General features: G+C 40.7%; 1 protein-coding gene across 2 annotated transcripts in view; it reads left to right on the top strand.

Moving 5' to 3' along the window:
- Positions 1-27060, top strand: part of LOC131436446 (beta-alanine transporter) — a 313533-nt gene that overhangs the window by 243887 nt on the left and 42586 nt on the right. For both annotated transcript variants that reach the window (XM_058605167.1, XM_058605168.1), the window contains exon 7: positions 8919-9097. In XM_058605167.1, coding sequence (XP_058461150.1) covers positions 8919-9097 — 179 coding nt within the window. The remainder of the gene's footprint in view (positions 1-8918; positions 9098-27060) is intronic.

Below are 27060 nucleotides of genomic sequence, written 5' to 3'. Positions count from 1 at the left end.
CTTTCAATACTCATTTTAGGTAAATTTAATAATTTCGCTAATTTACTCGCCCCTCCGGACACTTTTGCTGATTAAAAACGTTTTTCTACATCACTCGATTTCGATCGAATCAGAAGTATATTTTTAGAATTTAGATCTATACTGATCTCGACTTGACATGATCATGATCATACAAAAAACAAAATCACTTAGAGATCAGATCAGTTCTGATTTCGTAATGATAATTTATTCCTTGGTTAAGATCACTTGAAATCAGCAGTGATCGGTGGTTTTCCCATCCCTAATGATATTACATGGCAATATAAAATACTGTTTATATTTTAACAACGATATTTATTTTATAAATTTCAACATACCGAACTTAATTCAAATAGATCATGACGTGTATCAGTAAATATATTTTGATTATTTTTGCAAATCAATAACATTGTTAGAGTTGATTCAACTATTTGCAATGTCTAAAACAAATAAAATCGATTTATTTTTCAACTAACAGAATTTTGTTTCAATAACAACACCAGTTATTTCAACTAAAATATTTGTTGAAATTGAAAGGTATGTGTCCTCACTAATTGACAGCATTTTTTTTTCAACCCTCGTTTCTGCTAATCGAAAAACAAAAATGACAGTTTAGTTAAAACAACAATCGATTAGTTGTACCAAATTTTAACCAATCGAATTCAGAAAATCAACTAATATTCTGGTTGAAATGGGATCGCGGGTGGTTCCGTGTTATTCCTTGGTTAAGATCACTTGAAATCAGCAGTGATCGGTGGTTTTCCCATCCCTAATGATATTACATGCCAATATAAAATACTGTTTATATTTTAACAACGATATTTATTTTATAAATTTCAACATACCGAACTTAATTCAAATAGATCATGACGTGTATCAGTAAATATATTTTGATTATTTTTGCAAATCAATAACATTGTTAGAGTTGATTCAACTATTTGCAATGTCTAAAACAAATAAAATCGATTTATTTTTCAACTAACAGAATTTTGTTTCAATAACAACACCAGTTATTTCAACTAAAATATTTGTTGAAATTGAAAGGTATGTGTCCTCACTAATTGACAGCATTTTTTTTTTTCAACCCTCGTTTCTGCTAATCGAAAAACAAAAATGACAGTTTAGTTAAAACAACAATCGATTAGTTGTACCAAATTTTAACCAATCGAATTCAGAAAATCAACTAATATTCTGGTTGAAATGGGATCGCGGGTGGTTCCGTGTTATTCCTTGGTTAAGATCACTTGAAATCAGCAGTGATCGGTGGTTTTCCCATCCCTAATGATATTACATGTCAATATAAAATACTGTTTATATTTTAACAACGATATTTATTTTATAAATTTCAACATACCGAACTTAATTCAAATAGATCATGACGTGTATCAGTAAATATATTTTGATTATTTTTGCAAATCAATAACATTGTTAGAGTTGATTCAACTATTTGCAATGTCTAAAACAAATAAAATCGATTTATTTTTCAACTAACAGAATTTTGTTTCAATAACAACACCAGTTATTTCAACTAAAATATTTGTTGAAATTGAAAGGTATGTGTCCTCACTAATTGACAGCATTTTTTTTTCAACCCTCGTTACTGCTAATCGAAAAACAAAAATGACAGTTTAGTTAAAACAACAATCGATTAGTTGTACCAAATTTTAACCAATCGAATTCAGAAAATCAACTAATATTCTGGTTGAAATGGGATCGCGGATGGTTCCGTGTATACTGTAAAATCTAATAAAAATACAAAACTTCGTCCAAGACATGAAATGTGCGTCTTTTCCTTATCTTTCAAATAAGTGATTCCATAGAACAACCTTTAAAGTTAATATAATGGAAAAAGTTAATAATTAAAAATCAAATAAAAAAATTTCAAGCTTCGGCCTAATTTTTTACTTTTTTTGTTGAAGAAAGAAGCCTTAGGGGTTTATCTCAATCTTGGCAAAGTTTCAGAGTGGAAAGATCAATACTTTCGTAGCAGTGAATTTTTCAATCACGACTCGCACGCGCGCTATGCTTCGGCTATGGCTGAGCTGCACATGCATTCTTTCATTGCTCGAAAATAAACTTCAAATTTTTAAAATGTGAAATTGAAGAGTGACGAAAGTTTAATAATTTGAGATTTTGCGGAAAATTACGCCTTCATTATTCAAAACGCCATAACTGGCTTTCATTGGAACAACGACCAAGCGACTATATTCCCCATTGTTTTCTATTATAAAATGAACAGTAAAATCGATCATAAAACATTAGTAATTATTTCTGATTGCAAGAAACATGACGCAATAGCTGTGTATGTTTTTCTCGTAGCTCTTAATCAACATTTTTCACAATACTATACCACATATACGTAAGTGCATCTATATTTCTGACGGCGCTCCTCAGCAATTCAAAAGTGTAAAACACTGCGTATATTTTTTATCACAAGCATGATTTTCATCGTTTTGCACAGTGGAATTTTCACGCGACAGCTCATGTTAAAGGGCCATGCAACGGTGCTGGAGGAACTATCAAAAGAATGGCACGTCGCGCAAGTTTACAATTGATCAATGATTGTCAAATTTTGACCGCGAATTAATTGTACGAGTGGGCTAGGAAAGCATCTTCTCTACCCAATATTTCAGTCATATACAAATGTTCTGAAGATTATGTAAAAGGTAAAAGCAGAGAAATTTCTCAAAAATCATTTCGAAAAATGTTAAACTATTGCTGGAACACAATCGTTTCACTATGCCGCACGAAGACACGGAATAAAAAATGAAAGTTTTCTCTTCCCAGGACACGTTTGAAGTATTGAGTTTTTGTAGACCAGAAAAACCAAATCATAGAAAAATTGCAAACTGTGCAAAAACTTTATGGAAAAGACGCACATTTCATGTCTTGGACAAATTTTTGTATCTTTATTAGATTTTACAGTATAGGCTGTTGAAAAAATGCTCATTTTTAAAAACGCGAAATTTCAAAAAATCATATCCCAAAAATTCCACGTACCTTATTGAAATTAAAAACACGTGTCGAATATTTTCGAGTTCTTTACCGAAAAAATAGTTAGATAAAAAAAAATTTAGGTGGCTGATTTTGCGTGGAATGCCCCATATGCAAGCTGGACTCCGTGACCAAAGGAACTACATTGTGACCAAAGAATAACAGGTCACAAGACAAAGTACATGAAATGCGGGGGTCGAGAGAAGATAATGTCAGCCATCCATTACGAGTTCTGATTGGCGGTAATGGAATCGAAATGATCGACGAGTTCGTGTACTTGGGCTCACTGGTGACTGCCGATAATGACACCAGCAGAGAAATTCAGAGACGCATATTGTCAGGAAATCGTGCTTACTTTGCGGTAAGGTGTTGCGAACCATCTTTGGTGGAGTGCGGATAGAAGACGGTACGTGGAGAAGGTGAATGAACCATGAACTGCACTAGTGGCTGGGAGGACCAGTCCTCGTCCAAACGGTCAAGCGGTTAAGGTGGGCCGGGCATATTATTAGAATGTCGGAGAACAACGCGGTTAAAATGATCCGCGATAGTGATCCGACCGGTACAAGAAGAAGAGGCGCGCAGAAGAAGTTGGATCGATCAAATTGAGGACGACTTGCGGACCCGTCGCAGCTACCGAGGCTGGCGGCGAACAGCCATGTATCGAGTTGAATGGAGACGCCTCCTGTATACAGCAGAGACCCTCGTGGTCTATACATGAAAGGGCAAGTACTATGGAAAAAATCATGTTTTTGCATTTGAATACTAACGGATTTTTATTTTGAGTGTAGTCATATTTATTTTGAGTGTAGTCATATTGCATAATATTCAATTATCTCCGAAAACATTGAGTGTATTGAAAACGTGAAAAGCCTAGGATTATTGAAATCGGTTAAAGGGTGGGTAGGGTCTGACACATCCGAAAATCATTTATTTTTTCTGCGTATTTTATCATAGTAAAACATTTCAAGAATATTTTATCAAATTTTTAAGCCTTGCTGAAGCTGGAAGCTATGAGCCTTTATCTATTCTTATCGTGGCGAACGACCGTAACTAGGTTAACTCGTGTATAAATATACGATATGGAAAAAATTATATATTCTTATCTCATGCTGCGAAGAGGCAAGAGCTTGACGCACAGTCCTAAGAGTTCTGCTTTGATTGACTTAAAAATTTAACAAAATATTTCCGAAATGTTTTATTATAACAAAATTCAAAGAAAATATACGTTTTTTCCATAGTGTTTTACCCTACTTGCTTTGTAGAAAAATAAATTATTTCCTTCGATTTTATATACAACAAACTTTGAACGAGGTTTTCTCGAAAGCACGATTCAGAAGCCCACGTCCATCTCCATTTAAAATCTACTTCACCAATTACTTTCAAGTTTTGCACACACTTTCTACATATAAAATATAACATTCTAAACTCTAACGTTTTCCTTTTGTTTTTGGATACTTTGGGAAGGTTTTATAGCTAAAAAAGTACGGGTGTGTTATGTCAGAGACATGACTGGATGTAGTGAATACGAATAAAACTGACACTCCTTTTTTATACTTCCGAATATCAATTAGTTGATTGTGTGAATTTGGCGAGCTTTCCCCTTTTTCGTACTAGAATCAGAAACGATACACCTAAAGTAAAGTACAGATTAGTTATATTAAACATTCAATTAAATATTACGAACACACAATTAAATATTACGAAATGACCAGTATAGTTATTTATGATAAAATAATGGTGGTTCTGAAAAGATCCTTTTATGAAGGCGTTCGTAATGGAGAGTGACGAGTTGAGTTCGAATTCCGATGGATACCGCTGACTTCCGTCATCTTTGTCCAGAATGACCTGTTGTCCATTTCTCGTTGTATTTTGCTCCAATGCAAACGACCAGCAGGATGATGCAATCGATCTTCTTTGAAGGGAAGCTGGCTCTGCGACCTGAGCGTTTGAGGTTTTGTACCACGCAAAAGGTATGTTTTTATTGCCGACTGCGCCTCCTGAAGACTGAAGCCCAAATGAGAGCACGACCTGGCGTTTCACGATTTATACTTGGTTCGTTATTACTGATGTTGGTGAGAGAATCTCACCTCGACATCTAGAAAAAATTAACGATTTTCAAACAAAGTTAAGCTTTTGTAGGGTAACAGAGGTATTTTGGCCCGCTTTAGGATCGATTTTATTTTGGCCCACTTTGTAAAAATATCCACCAAATGTTTTAATATCTTTGAAAAATCCTTCCGCAATAGGTTATTTAATGTGATTAGCTTCAAACTGATGCAACATGGGTTACCTAAAATCGATTGAATCCATATAGTTTGTTAGGTGGGCCAAAATATATGAAGTGGCCAAAATACCTCTGTTACCCTACTCGTCCAGTAGATAGTCGGAACTGATATGTGCCTGACTACATCAAAACCGTCGTCCGGGTGCGAAAAAGGCAAGCAAGCGTGATGAATTTTCCTCATAATTTTCAAAAGTTTTAGAAAACTTCGTTTTTCGATAATTTATGATTATCTCAAGCTGTTGAAAATTTAATCACAAATTCCTGATCGTATTTCTGAATGCTTATAGAATAAGTTATATTGTTGGGTGAAGTACATTAATAGATAATCGCGATAAAATTCTGCCCATTCTTGTATAGGGTAAATTTTGAAAAGGCGCCCCATAGTAAAGTAAGTCGTATTCACGATAAAAATGACGGGTTTCTTCTTGGAAATTTGCAGCTTTAAATATAAACAACCACAAAAAATTAAAAAAAAAAGTACGATGCGGTGTTTCTATTTTCAAAGTGTTGTTTGAAACATATAATTAAAAAAGGCGGGTGGGTAAAGTCAGAGAAATAACTGGATGTCGTGAATACGAAAAAACTGGCACGTTCCCATCACTTTTCCGAATATCAGTTAGTTGATTGATTGTATGAATTGTGCAAGCTTTCCCATTTTTCACTAATAAAGTACAGATTAGTTATATTGAACAGCTACTATTCTACAACTATATATTCCAATCTTAAAACAATTCCTTTTTAATTTTCCAATATAGGAGGCTAGGTACGACAAATTTTTAGTTTATTTTTATTGAAGCTATGAAGTTTTAAGATATTTGATTCTCCTCGAAATTTCAGTACGAGACAATTGCAATGGCCTGGTCTGAAATGTATCGACGATCTTCGGTATGCAAGAGTCATTTTAATAATAATAATAATAATAGTATAGATTAATCTGTACATATAAGTATGTATAAATAAAATACAGATTAACCTGTATATATGGCAACCCTGTTTCGCATGGCATATTTTTACACGATCCCATACTAGTACAAAGATGTGTTCAACATCATCACTTTCGCTTTCGCATTGCCGTTCGTAATTGAATGTGTTAGTGACGGTGCAAATTATTCAAACTTCCCGTGTGTGTCTTGTTTCGGCAACAGTTGCTCAGAAAATGGTAGGAAAGCGACAAAATTCGCTATGATTATCTTTAGTACTAAAAAGTGCTTTGAATGGCCCTTGCTGGACTTTTTGGCTGCCTTTCTAGCGGTTTTCGCTGCCATCGTGCTGACGATGTCTCGTACGTTCAGAGTAGCTGCTTTAACTTAAATGACGATATTTCTCACATCACATTTCATTTTATACGTGCTCCTGGCAGCGGTGTACGGACAGCCCCTTTGCAAAAATTCCTTTTCCTGTTCGCAGAACGGGAAACAGTGAGACGACAGGTTCTCGATGTTGCTCTTGTGTGTGTTTTGTTTCGGGAACAGTTGCTCAGCAAATGGTAGGAAAAATGGACCACTCAACTTTTATATGAATGCTTTTGTATAGATGCAGACATCTCGCGTTCTGATTGGCTGGTGCTGTCATGGGTAAAATCAAACAGATTTTTCAATAGTGTACTATTGAAAAACTTCAATGTTGTTGCAATACACGTTTAAGTTGAAAATTTTCGATTCTATTGGTAGTTAGATTATATAAATCCTTCTACAGATCACTGAGCTATGAGCTTTCAAAATCCGAGAAAGGCAAACGCGCCTTATAAATTATCCTCTTTGATACTCGTTTATACCAAACATTTAAGAAAAGTTTAATTTTGAACTATTTGAGATTATGTCACACAAGATATTCACGATCGAAAACTTATCACTCTTTCAGAGGGAAAATTTTGAAAAGACGCCCCATAGTAAAGTAAGTCGTAAATATAAAATTTCTTTGAAACAGTTATTTTGAGTAGTGATGCAGGTGCGGCTGGTGTGTGTTTAGTAGTGAGAGTGCTATTTGTTGAATAAAGTTGATTCACAAAACTAAAAGTCCCCATGCGGCGAAAACTGAGAATTTGCCAACCCAAAATTCAACGACATAAACCGATTGAAGCACTGTCGGCATATCATTGTCGGTGTTATAAGATTTCTATGAAATGTGTGAGGGTTTGCAAGTCAATCGTGTTGTTAGGGCTGAAAATCTAAAGTTGGTCAGCAGCAAACCCATCCGCAATCCATATATCAGTTGTTGTTGAGACCATTTTGTTTACCAAAACATATCCGGATCCTTTCTCTCTTTAATAACACATCTTCTATCCCGTGATGCTCGTGGAGCTATAGTGGTACCCGCGATCTTTAGAAACAACGAGTATAGAACTAACATTCCCTCCTTTTCCTCAGTAGCACAGCCTTTGGTCGTAGCCGGCGTCGTTATTGATCATCTTAAGAAAAGTTATGAGTAAATGGGTATGTACAGAGAATATCATTTGCTTCTCCCAAGCTTCATTTTCTTGGTTCAATGTACATTTCCACCGATTCGGTCAATCACGAAGTGCAACTACGGGCGATCTACTTCAGCTCAGCTCAGATAAACAACCACCAAAAATTAAAAAAAAATCAGTTAGAAACTACAAGGATCAGCCCCATGGGGTTGTTCGAGCCATTGATGTGGATCAAGGCAACTAAAATTATTGCCCTCAATCAATCGTCACACTTTTGAATCCGCAATCGCACGAGAATCTTAGATCTTTACTAGGAACCAACACCGAACACGCGAACTCAGAATATAGACTTAATTTGTATTTGTTTTAAAGCCGACGAAAGTACATCAATAGCCCAAATGTATCCAATTATATCTTTGTACGTACTTGAGATTTCCATATTTAAGCTTCTCTTTGCCAAGTTTGTGTTCATGTTTGGTATGCACGCAGTTATTTTTATAGTGTTAAGTTTCGCTACCATTACTACCATTCTGCAATTACGATTTAAGCGATAAACTTTTTCTCATTATTTACCGATCTCATCTTATACGAACTAGAAATTAACCTTAAGCACTCAAAATTTACCCTGGTTGCCGATTTCTCAGGCGAAAAAGACCTAACATGGAATTTCATCCAAGTTCGCATGACACGAGCTTTAAATCGTTTTATAGCGTTTTGTGCCTTGCTGTCTATCAACAACTTAGCTCTGGCATGCTACACGTAGGACTGAAACGTTAGCTATAATTTGGCTTATATTTTAGCAGGCAAAATATGACTCTGCTAGCTACTAATTAACATTCAATGTTGTATGATTGAAAATACATGGCTTTGAACGTTTAAATCAATACGTAGAATTATTTCCAATCAATTGGTGATTTAATATTACTGATTGGAACTAAACTCATGATGCTGTAAGTGTTCAAAAGCAGACCACATTTCTACTTGTATTTATCTTTGAATTTCTAATTTGCACATCTATATAGAAAACAAAGATGTATTCCACATCAATACGTAGGGGGTTAGATCTACTACAACTGTGATACTTGAAGTTTTCGATTCCTGATAATTTTGCGCTGAAAAACAATAGACCCCACAAATAATTATTACTTAAAAATACTTTTTCACCGACTTATTTCGCAATATTCTGTACTCTGATTTATTTCTACATCGTTTCAGATCAAACCATAACTTTGGTACTTTACTGTATCGGTAAAATGGGTATTTCGTCCGCATTCGTCATTCTACCACTTACAGCGTCCGAATTATATCCCACGGTGGTGCGCGGTCTAGGAATGAGCTTCAGTGCTGTTATAGGAATGGTCGGACCGATTATAATACCGTTAATCAACTACACGGTAAGAAAAGCAACTTAAACAAAACCTTTTTAATCCACCTAGTTGTGTAATTATGTCTTTCTAATATTACTTATATTTTCAAAAATATCACTGGAAGATTCTGTGAAGAATTTTTTTTTTCAATCTTGAATTAAATAAGCAATTTTCTTTGGGTATAAACTAACATAAACCAATGTTGAAAATATTCTTCGTGTAACTAATTCATTCATCGATCTTCGCCTTGAAAATGATTATATTACTTACAAGACGGGCGAACAACGTTGAACTATTCACTGCACGATAGAGAGAAGGGTGAAAATGAATAAGCAATAATCGTAGAGAACCCGAATATACTAATACATTCTTCGCTGCTGGTATACATCGTGCATGTTCGTTTTATAAATTCGTTTGTCATTCGTTTATTTACTTTACTCTTTGAATTGGTTCGAATAGCGTCACTGTGATGATCGCTGGTTTTCATTTTTCGCGAAGCATTCTTCATCTAATAAATTCATCATATCTCGTGAGGTATCAGCAATGGGAGAGTGCTGGGATATAGTTCATAACATACACATAAAACTATGGTAATAATGCAGGGGAAACTTCTTGACACTTCTAATACCAAACCTAAAAAAGTTACTCGGAGCACCAAGCCTCAAAAAAAGTTGGAACGGTAACTTTGAGCTATCATAGCTCAGTTGTTACCTGTCCAATTTCGATAAATTTGACACTCTCGTTTATAAAGTTTGTAGATTATTTTAAGTATATCATTATTGACGATCGCTTAGGAAAAACTAATGAAAATCTGATTTTTCCCGTTCCAAGTTTTTTTCAAGCTCGAAATATGCCCTATCTGCATTCATGCGGAACCTGCACCGCGAATAGGATAATGAGAACTTCAACTTTACCGAGTCATAACTTTGTTGTTAGTGAACCGATTTTCGAAACTTGTTCCACATTGGAATGGTACTTCCAGAAATAAAATGCACTTTTTCTTCTCCAAAATACTGAAATCATTACCAGAAACAATGTATTGATGAACAAAATTATCTATCCGTTCAAAGAATCTCAAGAAATTTGGTACAAATACGGAAAATTTTTATTATTGGGATCAAAATCAAATTATTTTATTATTGGGATCAAAAACAAAATCAAAAAAAAAAACTTTTAAATTATATGACATGTATTTTTGCCTTTCTCATATAGAAAGGTTATGCAATCACTCTGAAAACCGACTTTTGAACCGAGGCCCGGAGGACCGAGTGTCATATATCATTCGACTCAGTTCGTCGAGTAAACAAAATGTCTGTGTGTATGTGTGTGTATGTGCGTATGTGTGTATGTAACGTTTTTTGTCGTGAATACGACTTACTTTACTATGGGGTGCCTTTTCAAAATTTACCCTCTGAGAGAGTGATAAGTTTTTGATCGTGAATATCTATTGTTGTATCTAATGAATCAACATAATTCTTGCGACATGCCATCGGAAATATGATCACAATTTTATGATAAAATTTTCAGTTTTGTAACAGTCTCAAATAATTCAAAATTAAACTTTTCTGAAATGTTTGGTATAAACGAGTATCAAAGAGGATAATTCATAAGGCGCGTTTGCCTTTCTCGTATATTTAAAGCTCATAGCTCAGTGATCTGTGAAAGGATTTATATAATCTAACTACCAATAGAATCGAAATTTTTCAATTCAAACGTGTATAGCAAAAGCATTGAAGTATTTCAATAGTACACTATTGAAAAACCTGTCTCATTTGCTCCATGTCAACACCAGCCAATCAGAAAGCGTTCTAAGGAAGAGAACAAAATATCTGCTGCTGTACAACAAATCGTCCGGGAAAAATGTTCCGAAAAGTGGTGAATATCGCAGTGAGTTCCTCAATTTGGTCCTTGTGAATGCTAGAAACGAATCCCTACAGCATATTGATAGTTTCTTTCAATAAATTATGCAAATCCGAAATAAAATAATCGACATTAAAATTCTATATGCGGCTATTTTAATAGCCGTTAGGACCGCCCATTAGTGAAAAAGCTACAAACGAAATCACATAAAAGGAAATCTCTTAACAAAAACTCAATCAGATTGGATTCATTCGCCACTGCGAGCAGATGTGTTTTGTGTCGTCTGCACGCTTTCGAAAAGAGCGATTATGTCACAGCTGCCAGTCATTAGCATTGGGAAAAAACAACGGTGGAGAGCATTGCACAATATCAGCCGTTCTAATGGCTCAAAAAGTTTTCTAAAGAACTATTAGGATTTGTTGTTCGCAAATCGTAGGGAAATATCCTCAGTTTACTGCAAATCAAGAACAGTTTGCTTAGATTTGTGCACTTTTCGCTGTGTGAAATTCACAGTAATCGAGATCAAGTGAAGCCTTTTTTTGCAAAAAATGTTTTAGAGTTTAATGTCGTAGAGAATTACGCAATTTGACTCTTCTGAATGCTGAAAACGAATCCGTACAGCATATTGATAGTTTCTTTCAATAAATTATGCAAATCTGAAATGAAATAATCGACAATAAAATTCTGTATGCGGCTATTTTTATAGCCGTTAGGACCGCCCATTAGTGAAAAAGCTACAAACGAAATCACATAAAAGGAAATCTCTTAACAAAAATTCAATCAGTTTGGATTGTATCGCCACTGCGAGCAGATGTGTTTTGTGTCGTCTGCACGCTTTCGACAAGAGCGATTACGTCACAGCTGCCAGTCATTAGCATTGGGAAAAAAGGGGCTACCACGTTTGGCATAAAATCGTTTGGCATAATACCGTTTGGCATAACGCCGTTTGGCATAATTGTTATTTGGCATAATGATTATTTGGCATAATGGTCATTTGGCATAACAGTCATTTGGCATAACAGATGAACATGCTGCTTAATAGAAATTGTTCTAATTTAGTGCAATTTTGAAAGGTCTAATGCGGCTACGCCGCATCGTTTTTAATGACCTGGTGTCCGACCTCGCTGCCGCTCGTTCGGACTTAACTGAGAGATTGCTCCTAGCTTTAGGTAATCCGGGCAAACGCCCGCAACTAGACAGAGGTGATTTCTGCGGGGGCGCTGCCCCCCCGCAGTGGCCGGCGCTTCCGACGGCGGGTCGCCGGCGCACTCGCGGCCTTCGGCCGTCTCGACCTGAATCATCTATGACGAACAGAATATTGTGCTGGCACTAAGTGAGTTGCTTATGTAAAAAGGTTTCACATATTTCGTTGGGGTTTCCCTTGCACAACATCAATCGATCGAAACACATACGAAAATTTTCATTAGATTAAAATATTGCAAATCCCATTATTATTATGCCAAATGGCATTTTGCCAAATGACCATTATGCCAAAAGACCATTATGCCAAATAACTGTTATGCCAAATAACCATTATGCCAAACAGCGTTATGCCAAACGGTAATATGCCAAATGACCTTATGCCAAACGGGCCGCCCCCGGGAAAAAACAACGGTGGAGAGCATTGCACAATATCAGCCGTTCTAATGGCTCTAAAAGTTTTCTAAAGAACTATTAGGATTTGTTGTTCGCAAATCGTAGGGAAATATCCTCAGTTTACTGCAAATCAAGAACAGTTTGCTTAAATTTGTGCACTTTTCGCTGTGTGAAACTCACAGTAATCGAGATCAAGTGAAGCCTTCTTTGTTTTTGCGAAAAATGTTCCAGAGTTTAATGTCGTAGAGAATTACGCAATTTGACCTTTCTGAATGCTAGAAACGAGTCCCTTCAGCATATTGATAGTTTCTTTCAATAAATTATGCAAATCCGAAATGAAATAATCAACATTAAAATACAGAATGCGGCTATTTTTATAGTCGTTAGGACCGCTCATTAGTGAAAAAGCTACAAACGAAATCACATAAAAGGCAATCTCTTAACAAAAATTGAATCAGTTTGGATTCTATCGCCCCTGCGAGCAGATGTGTTTTGTGTTGTCTGCACAGCTAGTTTCGCTTTCGACAAGAGCGATTACGTCACAGCTGCCAGTCATTAGCATTAGGAAAAAACAACGGTGGAGAGCATTGCACAATATCAGCCGTTCTAATGGCTCTAAAAGTTTTCTAAAGAACTATTAGGATTTGTTGTTTGCAAATCGTAGGGAAATATCCTCAGTTTACTGCAAATCAAGAACAGTTTGCTTAGATTTGTGCACTTTTCGCTGTGTGAAATTCACAGTAATCGAGATCAAGTGAAGCTTTCTTTGTTTTTGCGAAAAATGTGAAAAAGGGGAATGCGTGCATAACTCATACAATTGATATTCGGAAGTGTTAAGGAACATGTCAGTTGTTTACGTATTCACGACATCCAGTTATGTCTCTGACATTACCCACCCGCCTTTTTGCACTAACTTTTCTCGGAGATGGCTGAACCGATTTTCACAAACTTAGCTTCAAATGAAAGGTCTTGTGGTCCCATACCAAATTCCTGGATATTATTTTCATCCGACTTCCGGTTCCGGGATTATGAGGTAAAATGTGCAAAAAATTGTGAAAATAAGTGCACTAACTTTTCTCATAGATGGCGCGACCGATTCTCACAAACTTAGATTCAAATGAAAGGTCCTGTGGTCCCATGCGTAATTAGTGAATTTCATGCGGAATTTCATGAAATATAGGGTAAAGTGGGTTAAAAATTGTATACCATCACTGAAAATGGGGAAACACCTTGAAAAAATTCTAAATCGACCTCAAATTTTTTCCAATTGATAGTTTTATCAGTAGACGGTCAAACAAACCGATGCGGTTATTCTTTTAAGAATCGAAGAAAATTATTTTGAAGAATACCACAGTATTATATATATGATAGTATGATTGATATGAGAAAGGCATCATTACACCACTAGGTGGATTAAAACAGGTTTTTATTATTTCAGTTGGAAATTTATTACGAACAAAATTTACAAAAAAAACTGAAACTTGGATTTCACTGACAATCTTAAAAATTCTGGTAAATATACCTAAACTCTAAAAATAATTATATTTTTGTATTGCACAAAAGATCTAAACAATTTTTATGCACAACACAACCCAATTGATAACGACTAAAATTTGATTTTCTTTTAGCTTTGCCGTAGAATCTCAAAAAATAGGTAGAAGATCGGAAATTTTAAAATTTCCGAGCTAAGCGCCATTCACACTAGGTCGTGACGTATCCGGAACGGGACTGGACCGGAACCTGGGTTTCGCTTCAAATTTGTTTAATGCAGCTTCATGTGAATATTCTCACTAGACCGTGTCGCTCCCGCGTCTGTATCGACACACGTCCGAGCTCCAAGACACAGAGGAAATTCCACAAAAATCGTTAGCAATCTTCTTCCACATATCTTCTGTTGGTTTCGGCATTCCATTCGTTGGTTCCGGCAATTTTTCGGTAATTACACGACATATCTTGTGAACAATCTTATAGATAGCCCCAAGTCTGTAACTGAATACTATGGTGTTTTTCGTGTCTCCTGTTGCTAAAAATCTGAAATCATGAGACGAACATACACTATAAGCCATCTCAATTATCGTTCTACAATTTTTGGTTGGAGTTTTCTTAACATTTACAAAGAAATCTTGTTAACAAATCAATGAAAATATTTTAAACAAACTGCCAGTCTCTCTTGGGGAGTCACTGCTAATCGGAATATAGTATCATGTCAGCGAGTTAAAACAGGCTTCTGACATTCGGAAATATTCCTTGATCTCGTCATTCACAAGCTGCTTATATAAGGTGGTGAATTCACCATCATCTGCTCTTTTTCGCTAAAGTTCGTGAATCCAAATCTTCTTTCTTTTTGTTTTTTTTTACTGCTAATTATCTTCGTCATTCAGGGCAATTGCAATTGCGGCCAATTCGTCGTTGGAAAAATGTGCCATTTTCGTGAGGAACAGAAAAACATCAAATGCAACGATTGTGTATGTTACTAATAACAACGGCAACGATACGGAAAGAGCACGGTATGATGAGAATATTTTACAAATAAATTCCGACACGTTGCGGTCCCGTTCCGGATTCGTCACGGCCTAGTGTGAATAGCACTTTATATTGCATTTCACAGTGGTCTGGATTCACAATTTAGGGGGACAAAAGCATTTGTGGCTTAACCTTATACTTTAGAGCTATGATATCTTCAAAACAAATAATCAGTGAAAGATAAGCCATATTTTGATGTACACGGTATTAGGGTGGCTCTTATTATAAAGGTGATCCAAAAATTATTTTGCGGATGTGTTGAGATAGGGGACTGTAGACACCATTGTGGTATCTCCATCGGTTGTAGTGTTACAGCTGTTTTTAAAGAGCAACTTAGCATTTTTATTTTTCACTTTTCGTATTAGGTACTTTTGAACATTGTAAAAACCAACCTTTTGATGACTGACGCATTCAGGCAGCGTTTTATGAACCGAAGTTATTTGCAAAACTAGTTCAAAATTGGGTTATTTTTAAATTGTTATATCTAATATTGAGGCAAACGAAAAAAATCCGTTTCTTGTATTTGACAGAAAATACTTTCGTTCATGTTTATAAAAAAGGCGGAAGAGAAATTTTTTAAAAAGTTTTTTAAATTGTGTTCAAACATTAGGTTTTCTCATTGAGAATTACTTTAGTAGCTGTACTGTATTTTTGTCTTCTAGAGTGTTAAAACTAATTCAGGTGCATATTCGAGAAGATGAAGTTCACTCACGTTTGTTGTTACTCTATTTGATCATGTTATTACAGAGATCATTCCTAACACGGCCGTCGTACCGTTCGGATGCTAATTCGTGGTAGAGCAAGTGTGTATATAGCCTTGCTAATCCGCTTCAAGGTCTATTACAGATTAATCTTTTGTTACTGTGAGCAGCGTACCAGACCATCACGAAACAATAGAAACAATACCGTTAGGTGATTTCAAGTGCTAGTGTATTGAAAGTCTGTAGACTTTAAATAGTGATCGAACGTTTGGAGTGGTGCCGTGACCCGGTGCTGTGTGCTTTTTCCTCTTAGAGGTTTTTTTTGCTTAGAGCACACCGATTAATCAAGGCCAGGCATTGGTGGCTATTCATTGTTTAAGATAAGTAATATTCTCTTTTTCTATTTCATCTGTCGTTTAAATTACCTGATAGTACCCCAGGTCTCTTACCCGCGCGGATACAATTCCGTGTCATGATAAACCCTGAGAAACAAAATCCTGATCCACCAGATAATGAAATGGATACAACTGCTAATAGCAACAAACCCCGCGTTAAAAGTTATCCCGACGGACTTGCACTCCCGGCCGGACCTATACGGTTTATTTCCAGCCCAAATTAAATGAAAAAAAAATTGAACAAGGTGAGCCTAGATAAGCTTAGGGTTTCGTTAATCAGTGCAAGACAGGCTAACGAGATCGTTCAATGCGAGCTCTTTACGCGGGAATATCGTGTGTACAACCCCGCTCGTGAAGTCGAAATTGACGGCGTGGTCACCGATGCCAGTTTGACATGCAAAGACGTTCTTAAGTACGAGATGGGTTGCTTTAAAAACCCCTTAATTAAGATCGTAAAGATACTGGATTGCAAGCGATTTCATTCAGTGTCGATCGCGGGGGATGGTACCAAATCATATCCCCAATCAGACTCGTATCGGGTGACCTTCGCTGGCTCGGCTTTACCTAACTACGTCCTCCTGGAACGAGTGCGCCTCCCTGTTCGTCTTTTTGTTCCACATTTAATGAACTGCACCAACTGCAAGTTGGCGCATCACTGGGGAGCGAGAGTAGGGGCGACGAATCGATAGAGGCATCGTTGCGTACGATCGTGGTGATTGAACTTGAGTGTTGCTGTAACTTGAGTGTCGATCTTACCTGTAAACCGAATAAGCACCTCCAAATATTTGTTTCGATAGAGTATTGTCATTCAACCAAGTTTCGGTAAATATGTATAAATCGTACACAATATCTGCGCAAAAGAGACGATATTGATCAATATCAAGATATTCATTCCTCCGATGTTTTGATAAAAAAAATCTGAACTAAAGTCTGACTTTGTTGTGTTTGATAAAGCAACGGCATTTGTTGGCGCATCACTGGGGAGCGAGAGTAGGGGCGACGAACCGATAGAGGCATCGTTGCGTACGATCGTGGTGATTGAACTTGAGTGTTGCTGTAACTTGAGTGTTGGTGCAACTAACAGAGGAGTGAATTGATAGTTCGGCTCGTTATTGGTGGAAGAAGAATTAAAAATCCTAAGCTGGCTAGGTCCTACATATGGTACATTAGAGAGTACAGATATAGTATTGGCTTGCCTGTTGGTGTTGATTAAAGCAGGTAATGGCTGGAGTGCTGCCGTTGTTCTAGACTCGGTTTGTGTGAAGTTGATGAGATGAGATGTAGCATATGGAACTTTTTCAGAAAGATTGATTGTTGAAGGCGGCACAGCTGGTAATTGTCTGTGTAGAATTGATTGCCGTTGATCTACTGTTGTGCAAATTAGATTTGGTGGTTGTGGTGATGATGGACGGTGAAGGCAGAACAGAGCTTGAACTGATGGTGAATGAGGCGGTAGGTGGTGCGGGTATAGTAGTAACATTAGGCAGTGGAGGGCGAGCGATAATTATGTTGCTAATAATGTTGGTGGCAATGGATGATGATGCATCAACAGTAGCGGTGGTACCGATTGCTGGCGAGCGAGTGGAGTTAATAGCAGCATTTTCATCAATAACAGCAGTGATGTTTATCGGATTGTCGTTATTCGGTTGGTCTGAAACGAGCGGAGCTATAGACTTTAAAGTATTCTGAGTAAATACTAGAACGTTAGCTCTCGGAATTTTGCCAGGTTGAGATAAAGATGGTCTACTGGTGCTGCTTTTTTTTTTTTTTTTTACAAGGTGAAATGCATTTACGCACGGAGTGTGGGACTCTCCACAGGACTACCCAACTGTTGATTGGAACTACCCACTAAAACACCTTGGATCTCCAACCCTACCTCCCCGGCACCACCGCTAGGTATTACTTCGGGGTGGAAGGCTATTGGTGCTCACAGCACCCTCCCCAGATTTATGCAGAATGGGGATCAGCATCCTGCTCTCAAGGGATCGACCAGTTGGATGACGAGGTCGGTCCAGTGATGCCGGCTGGAGGGTAACTTCCGGTTCACTGGCGCCTCGACGACCCAAAACTGATGCTACGTCGCGGAACTACTCGACTAGTCTCCGCCAAAAGATCTAGTCTACACCGACGGAGGGTTCCCCGACGAGGGAAGTCCTCCCGTACCGACGCTTACGGTACGCGTCTACGACCCGACCGAAAGGATGCCTAAGTCGATCCAATGATTCCGGTTGGAGCGTGACTTCCGGTTCACTGGCGCTCAGACGATCCTATCGGTACCACGCGATGATCTACTCATCTAGTCCCCGACAAAGGATCTAGACTACTCCGACGGAGAGTTCCCCGGCGAAGGAGAATCTCCCGACACCGAGTCTCTTACACCACACGGTACACCCGATGGAGTGCCGAGGTCGGTCCCGCGATTCCGGTTGGAGCAAGGCTTCCGGTTCGCTGGCGCCTCGACGACTCGAATCGGTGTTGTGGCGGCTACTCGACTAGCCCCCGCCGAAGGATCTAGCCTACACCGACGGAGAGTTCCCCGACGAAGGAGGCCCTCCCGAAACCGACGCTTTCGATTCCCGTCAACGCCCGACCGAGAGGATGCCTGGGTCGGTCCAGTGATTCCGGTTGGAGGAAAGCTTCCGGTTCACTGGCGCCCCGACGATCCTAACAGTTTTACGTACTACTCGTCTAGTCCCCGACGATGGATCTAGACTACTCCGACGAAGAGCTTCCCGACGAAGAAGGTTCTCCCGGACCGACGTTTATTCGCTGATCCCTCTTGAGCCTGCTACGGTACGCGGCTGACCTGTTGTTGATCCGCACTCCATTTCCGCTGCAATATTCCCGCAATTTGGGATGCCGCGGTCGACACTGCGTTCCAGTTCTCTACGCAGTGGCACATTCTCTGGATCAGGTTTTCCGGTGTGGTGTCCCTGCCGCATGCCTCCAGTAGCTCACTCCTTTGAGCCGCGAAACGGGAACATGCGAACAAGACGTGTTCAGCCGTCTCGATCTCGTCTGGGCAGCCAGGACATACAGGGGATGTCGCGTGGCCGAACCTGTGGAGGTACCATCTGAAGCACCCGTGCCCTGTGAGGAACTGCGTCAGGCCGAAGTTCACTTCTCCGTGAGGTCTATCTAACCAGCTCGAGACCCTAGGTATGAGCCGATGTGTCCACCTGCCCTTGGTTGAGCTGTCCCACTCTTGTTGCCATCTGCGTAGAGAAGCGGCTTTGGAGGCCCTACGGGCGTTCCTGTCTCCTCGCATGCTGTAGCGCTCCGCGTCTTCCTCCACTATCAGACTGATAGGCATCATGCTTGCAACCACGCAGGCCGCATCCCTCGATACAGTGCGGTATGCACTGATTACGCGAAGACACATCAGTCTATGCGTACTCTCCAGCATCTGTGCGTTGCGTTCCACATTCAGTGCCGACGCCCATACCGGGCTGCCGTACCTGAGAATCGAAACTGCCACTCCTGCCAGTAACCTTCGTTTACTGGAGCGCACAGGCGAGCTGTTGGCCATCAAACGAGAGAGCGCCGCGATCGCTGTTGATGCGCGCTTGCAGGCGTATTCAACGTGCTTGCTGAAACTGAGTTTGTCGTCAAGCATCACACCCAATTGCTTCAGTGATCTCTTGGAGGGGATCACGCAATCTCCGGCATGTACCAGCGCCTCCTGTTCCGATTTGCGGTTGTTTACCACCATCATTTCTGTTTTGTGGTGCGCGAGTTGCAGTTTCCTGCTACGCAGCAAGTCCTCCACCAAGCAGATTGAATGTGATGCACTCAGTTCGACCTCTTCGATGGATTCGCCGTAGACTGTCAGCGTGACGTCGTCCGCGAACCCGACTATCTTGACACCCGGAGGGAGCCTCAACCTCAGTACTCCATCGTACATTATATTCCACAGGATCGGGCCCAAGATAGATCCCTGTGGTACTCCAGCCGTGATTGGAGTGCTACGTGTGCCTTCGTCGGTCTCATAGAGCAATACTCGGTTCTGGAAGTAGCTTTCCAGAATCTTGTACAGCCCTTCCGGTACTCCTAGTCGAAGTAGGGAATCAGCAATGTCTGCCCAGCAAGCACTATTGAACGCGTTCTTGACGTCTAGCGTTACTACCGCACAGTAGCGGATCCCTCGTCGTTTGCGCTGTATAGCTACCTCCGCCGTGGTTACCACCGATGTTATGGCGTCCACCGTCGACCTGCCTCTGCGGAACCCGTACTGTTGACCGGACAGTCCTCCTGCCTCCTCTATGAAGGGGGCTAGCCTGTTGAGGATGATTTTCTCAAGGAGCTTACCCACAGTGTCTATCAGACAGATTGGTCTATACGCCGAAGGATCCCCTAGGGGTTTCCCAGGTTTCGGTAATAGTACCAACCTTTGTCTTTTCCAAATGTCTGGGAACATACGCTCGTCCAGACATCTCTGTATGACCTCCCTGAACATGTCCGGTTTTGTCATTATAGCCGCCTTTAGAGCCACGTTCGGGATACCGTCTGGCCCCGGGGCTTTCTTTGTATCGAGCGATCTCGCCGCAGTGAGCAACTCCTCGTTCGTTACCTTTACGACTTCATTCGCTGGTAGCGGAGCTGGCTGCCAGGGGGACGTGTCGTGGTGGGGAAAGAGAACCGTTATGATTTCCTTCAACCTCGCCGGACTACGTTCAGGGGGTGCTAGCGCCCCTCTCGTTTTGGCCATCACCATCCTGTAGGCATCGCCCCATGGGTTGGAGTTGGCTCCCTCGCATAGCTTGTCGAAACAGGCTCTTTTGCTTGCGCTGATGGCCTTGTTTAGTGCTAGCTTCGCCGCTTTGAACGCCGTGTTCCTCTCCATCCTCATCTCCGCTGATCGAGCTCTTTGCATCCTTCTTCTAGCCCTGAGGCAGGATGCGCGAAGGCGTGCAATTTGCTCGTTCCACCAGTAGACCGGTGGTCTATTGGTCCTCGGTTGAGCCTTTCTAGGCATGGTCGCGTCACACGCCCGTGACAAGATAGCGACCAACTCGTCCCCTCTCAGGTTCGCGTTATGCTCCTCTAATTCGAGGGCAGCGCAAAACGTTTCGCGGTCGAAGTTAGCCACCTTCCACGCTAGAGTTTTGGGAGTATTTCTCCTCCTTGTGCTTCTCGCCAATTGGCCGATCGTGTAGCGAATGGCTAGATGGTCGCTATGGGTGTAGCCATCATCAACTCTCCAATTAAGATCTCCAGCTAGGCCGGGACTACAGAAAGTCAGGTCGATAAACGACTCGACTCCATTCCGCTGGAAGGTACTTTTCAGTCCATCATTCGCTAACACGACGTCCAACTTGGCGAGGGCCTCCAGTAACGTCTGTCCTCTCCTATTGGTGAAGCGGCTGCCCCAAGCCGTTGCCCAGGCATTGAAGTCTCCGGCCATCACCACCGGCTTCCGACTCACCAGGTCTGCGGTCAACATGTCGACCATCCGAGTGAACTGGTCTATTGACCATCTCGGTGGAGCGTAGCAGCTACAATAGTAAACTCCGTTTACCTTAGCTATGGCTACTCCCTCCGCTTGTGTTTTCACCACCTCTTGCACTGGGTATCGACCAGTCGTCAAGATCGCCACCGTCTTGGCTTCGTCAGACACCCAGTTCCCGTTATCTACCGGTGTGTGATAGGGATCCGAGAGAATCGCGACATCAATGCCCCATTCCGTCACTGACTGGTGCAGCAATTGCTGGCCAGCTGCACAGTGATTTAGGTTCAGCTGTACTACTTGCATGCTGTTTTACTCCCTCCACTTGTTGAGCAAGTAGGTCCGCCCATGACGTGGTTTGTGGCCTTCTTTTTGCTCGCGCATAGCATGCAACGTGGCGTTCTTTCGCATGCATACGCCTTGTGCCCCTCGCCGCCGCAACGCTTGCAGAGGTTGCTCCGGTCTGGGCCTTTGCAATTCCACGAATTGTGGCCAGGTTCGAAACACCTGAAGCACATGTCGACCACCGGCGGTTGGTAAGCGGTCACTGGGCATACCGACCATCCGACCTTTAGCCTGCCCACTTTGAGGATCTTATTGGCATCCGTGGCCGATAGCTTAAATGTAGCTATCTGGGTGCCCTGTGGTCCTTTCCTCATGCGGATGGATTCCCGTGAGACATCCACACCTCCTTGCTCCTTGATGGCCATGGCAAGTTCTTCTGCGGTGGCGATTTCGTCCAACCGTTTGCACTGGAGTGCAACCTCGTTACGCAGGGCTCTAACTTCGGCCGTATCGCCCAGGACTTGTTGGGCAAGCGCAACAAGCTCCGTTCCGCCCTGAGCTCCCTTTTTAAGCTCGAGCAGCATCTCTCCCGTCTTCGTACGACGGATGCTGCGAACCTCTTTGCCAAGCTCGGCTAGCTTTGCCTCGCTCCGCATGACCTTGAGCACATCGGCGTACTTTTCTTTGTCGGCCTTAACCAACAGAGCCTCTCCTTTGTCCCTAGCCTTCCTCGCGGGAATGGGCCCGGCCTCCTTTGGGACCTTTTTCTTCTTCGCGACCTTCACCCATGGATTCTCGCCGGGTTCGCTTACATGGCTCGGATCCGGGGTTCGAGTGCCGAGGTTTGGGTTGAGTCCCTCGCCACGTTCCTTTGCCCCATCATTTCCGCCATGGTCTTTGCTCCTTTTGGCCTTGGGAGTCAGGCGTTTACTGCCTGGAGAATCCCTGGCGCGTTTCCGGCGCTGTTTATTCCGCTCAATCGTGAGCCGGAGCGCATAGTCGACCGCCTCCTGTTTTTTGTCGGTATCGAAGGTGAAGGGCTCTGTTTGAGAACACTTCTCCGACTTTCCGCCACCCTCTAGCCGCACTATCAACGCCTCTTGGTCCCTTTTAGCTACGTTCACGGCCTTACGTAGCTTCAGAAGGTTCGCCTTCAGCTCCTTGCTGATGTTGGATTTCTCCTGCGCGAATTCAATAATCGCGTCGAGTTGTTCTATGACCGCTGTCATACTCGGCTTGATTATTTCCTTCCCTTGCTCCTGGGACTCAGGCTGGTTCGCTGGTTTGACATGGACATTGCTGTCACTCGTCTCCTCAGCTACTGCCTCGCTCTCCTCTCTCGCACCCGTTCTGGATGGAGATCTCCTCAAACCCCCTCTTGCGAAAGGGTTTACCTCCTTACTCGACGTCGATGTTGTTGATGTAAAGCTCATTTTATATGGGTCCCCCTTATGGCTACCGTCAAACCCAGCCGAAAGTAGTCGCTATCATGATCCCATGGTTACCTATGCGGTGCAGTGAGGCCATGCGAGGGTTGGCTTTACGCTCAGAGCCGGATCAGCGCAAATCAGGAAAAGGGCATCTGAACCTACTTCCACCCAGTCATCCCAACCAGGTGGCTGAAGGTGAGACGGCGTGCCATAAGGCCTGCCACGGTTTTATGGGACGGAAGGCAGCTGCGGCATTAGCCTACTCGCCATTTCAAGCCGGTTCCACCCTGCTTTACTGAAGGAGTAGAATACCGCAGCTGTCAGCCCTAGTTTCTCTATATATTCCGATCTACCGTATCGTATCCATGGATGGTATGGTAGCCAGTATGCCATAGTTAGGACCTCACTGGCGTTAGTCCTAACGTGCCGAGTCGGCACTCCCGTTGGGCTTGTGCACTTTGAGCGGCACACGATCGCTTTGGAAGGACTTGCTTGCGGATACATGCAGCTTTTTGTAGAGGATTAGCAGAGCCCACTGCCAAACCCCACCGCATCCTAGGCAGCCCTACAACTCGCAGTTGCCGGGGGAGTGCTGCTTGTACGTGGTCGTTAGTTGTTGTCTTCAAGTATCGATTCGAAGAGGTAAGTAAGATCAAGCTGAAGGTCGTCTAGCCGTTCGAAAACCCGAGCACCATTATTGATAGAGCGCTCAATGTGATCTCGTTTTCCTGAATGATAAGTGCAGCTAGATCTAGCACAGGTGTTAAGGTACATGCGACAAAAAAGTTGCATAGTATCCGTCAGAGAACTGATCAATTTCAAAGCTGAAGTGGTACGTTGAAAAATCAACTGTATAATTGCATCAGTTGAATCGTTTTGTTGCGATAATTCTTAGCACTGAGAGCATAACCAGTAAACTCCCAGATAATCCCAAATAGATTTGATTATCGAGCTGTTCAAATTAGCGCACTTATTAGGTGTACAACTTTGCTTCCGCCGTTTTTTCCAAAATTAAAAGCTTTACTGCGAAAAAGTGCTTACAGCTGTATTATTCAAAGTATTGTCCATCGCTAGTGACAACTTTCTCCCATCTTTCCGGAAATTTTCGGATCCCGGCTCGAAAAAAGGAGTCCTTTTTTGACGCTATCCATGAAGCAATTCATTTTTCCAACTCTTCGAAGGATTGAAAATGTTGATCTGACAGGCCGTGTGCCATTGAACGGAATAGGTGGAGGTCAGAAGGGGCGACATCTGGGGAATATGGTGTATTGAGCAAGCCTTCCCATTTCAGCGTTTCCAGGTACTTTTTGACCACTTTTGCGACGTGAAGCCGAGCATTGTTGTATTGGAGGATGACTTTGTCATGTCGCTCTTGATACTGTGGCCGCTTTTATTTTAGCGCGCGACTAAGGCGCATCAGTTGCTTTCGGTAGCGATCTCCTGTGATGGTTTCACCCGGTTTTAAGAGCTCGTAGTAAATTGTTATTCATCTTTGAAGGTTTTTTCTCTGCCACCATCATGTTTGTCTTCGACATCGAAATCACCATTTTTAAAACGTCGAAACCACTCCCGACACATTCTTTTGCTCAGAGCAGCATCACCGTAAGTTTCTGAAAGCATTCGATGCGCTTCAGTTGCATTTTTTTTTTCGAATTGTAACAGAAAAGTATAACTTCCCCGCAAATGGCGAGAATGGGGCACATAAACAGACATTTTCGAGCGTGAATAATACGAAAACAAGAACAACTGTCACTGAAACGGCGATGACAATTCGTTAGGCACTGTACACACTCACTTTAAAGGCATTATCATCTATGTATTTTAACCAGCCTCAGTCGGTACAGCCACCTATCGGAAAACGGCGGACGCAAACTTGTACAGCTGATAACATGGAAGCTTCCAGAGCTGACCCGGCAACCAATTTTGGTGCCTCGCGAACCCGACGAACCAAAACAAACATTGGCATCGCATTTACTTCTTGACATTGTGCTAGTAGTTGGATGACTTCGTGAGTGCCTGTAAGTGCAATCGTATTCGATGAGCGTCGCGCGAATAGTGGCTATTTGTTGTACGGAACGAATAACTTTCACTACGAATAATCGTTATTACTATGCTTATCATCGAAGAGAAATAATATGTCACCATTATGAAATGCACGTTTGCTCATTTAGCACGATTTGATTTAATAAGATTGTAAAAGTTTATCACTATTTATAATTGATTATTTGAAGAGCGAAAAGTAGAACTTTCTATTGACTCGGTATACACTGAACCAAAAAAGGTGTAATTATACTAAAGTACGGCTTATTAACGACAAACATGTACTACCACACAAATAACGCTGACCACATGAGAGTAAAACAATACAACACACAATTATGTAGTTGGTTTTTGTATATTTTCATAAGCAGTGGAAGAAAACTTTGCATAGTTCTTTGGAACTATTTAAATGACTCTAAAAAATCAATTTGTGAGATTTATCCAATGTTTTCAACTGTTGAGTACCTCTGCCCAGTATTTATTCAACTGCACTCTGAAAGCTGCATTCTGGACGTTTTGAATCTAAAACAGATAAGCAATCCCGTGTGGAGTCGGGTGATTGTTGGCACAACCCTCTAAACTTTGCATGTGTGGTCGTTATAGCAGATAAAGTAATTTTCACTCGTCTAGAGATTTTTTTCACTCAAGACTAATTTTTGACAAGAGCGTATGTGTTTTTAGTCGCATTATTTTCAAATAATTATGACTAAAAATCTATAGTTTCACTAAAAATATGTCTAAGAAGAGGTTGTAGGCAATCAATTGAACTATCAAATCTTTCGTCAAATCGAAAATAAAATTTATTTTTCAAAATTCTCATTTATTTTATCGTACGATATATTTGAATTTTATATCACAAAACGTTAAGTTACAAAGAAACCAATGAATGGTTTAGAAAGTTTATCATCGTTCCGATAAATGAAAAAGTATCCCGAGGAAAAACTTTTTAACAATTTTTGAAAATGGTTGTTTTTATAGGAATAAATGCATTTGAATAATGAAATATTATTCTTCAAGGAAGCAGGAAATAGCTTCCAATTAGCTTTTTCATTGAACGTAGGTTCATTTTGCTTTTTTGCTTTTCTCTATAGAAAGCTATGAATAACCCGTATTCTGCCGCGCAGTCCGAGCGGCGTGCGTCGAGGATTGGAGGGATGTTTTTTTCAAATTAGAAATAATAAAAAAATCTCTTTCTTCTGTTCTTCTTTAAGCTTCTTTTATTTACTTTTATTACATCACAATTAAGGTGTTTACACAATGGCAGAAAAATCTTCGCAAAAACTGTTATTACTTGTTATTTTTTCTCGGTAACACTAAAGTATGTTTTGCTAATAAAAGTAAATATCGGATTTGTTGCTACCATCAGGCTATGTGCTAACAAATCCGATATTTACTTTTATTTATCACTATTCAAAAACTACTTTCATGCTTTTCTGTCAGCCATATTTAGCGGATTCTTTTCTTATCACTATTCAAAACTGTGGTCATGCTTTTCTGTCAGCGGTAACATTTAGCGAATTCTTTTCTTACAACGATATTGTACTACTAATGTAATGTCAGAGACATAACTGGATGTCGTGAATACGAAAACAACTGACATGTTCCTTAACACTTCCGAATATCAATTAGTTGATCAATTGTATGAATTATTCAAGCATTCCCCTTTTCCACATTTTGCGCAAAAACAAAGAAGGCTTCACTTGATCTAGATTAC

This window comes from Malaya genurostris, chromosome 3 (genome assembly GCF_030247185.1).
Source record: "Malaya genurostris strain Urasoe2022 chromosome 3, Malgen_1.1, whole genome shotgun sequence".
Lineage (NCBI taxonomy): Eukaryota > Metazoa > Arthropoda > Insecta > Diptera > Culicidae > Malaya > Malaya genurostris.
This window is presented reverse-complemented; position numbering and strand designations above follow the sequence as displayed.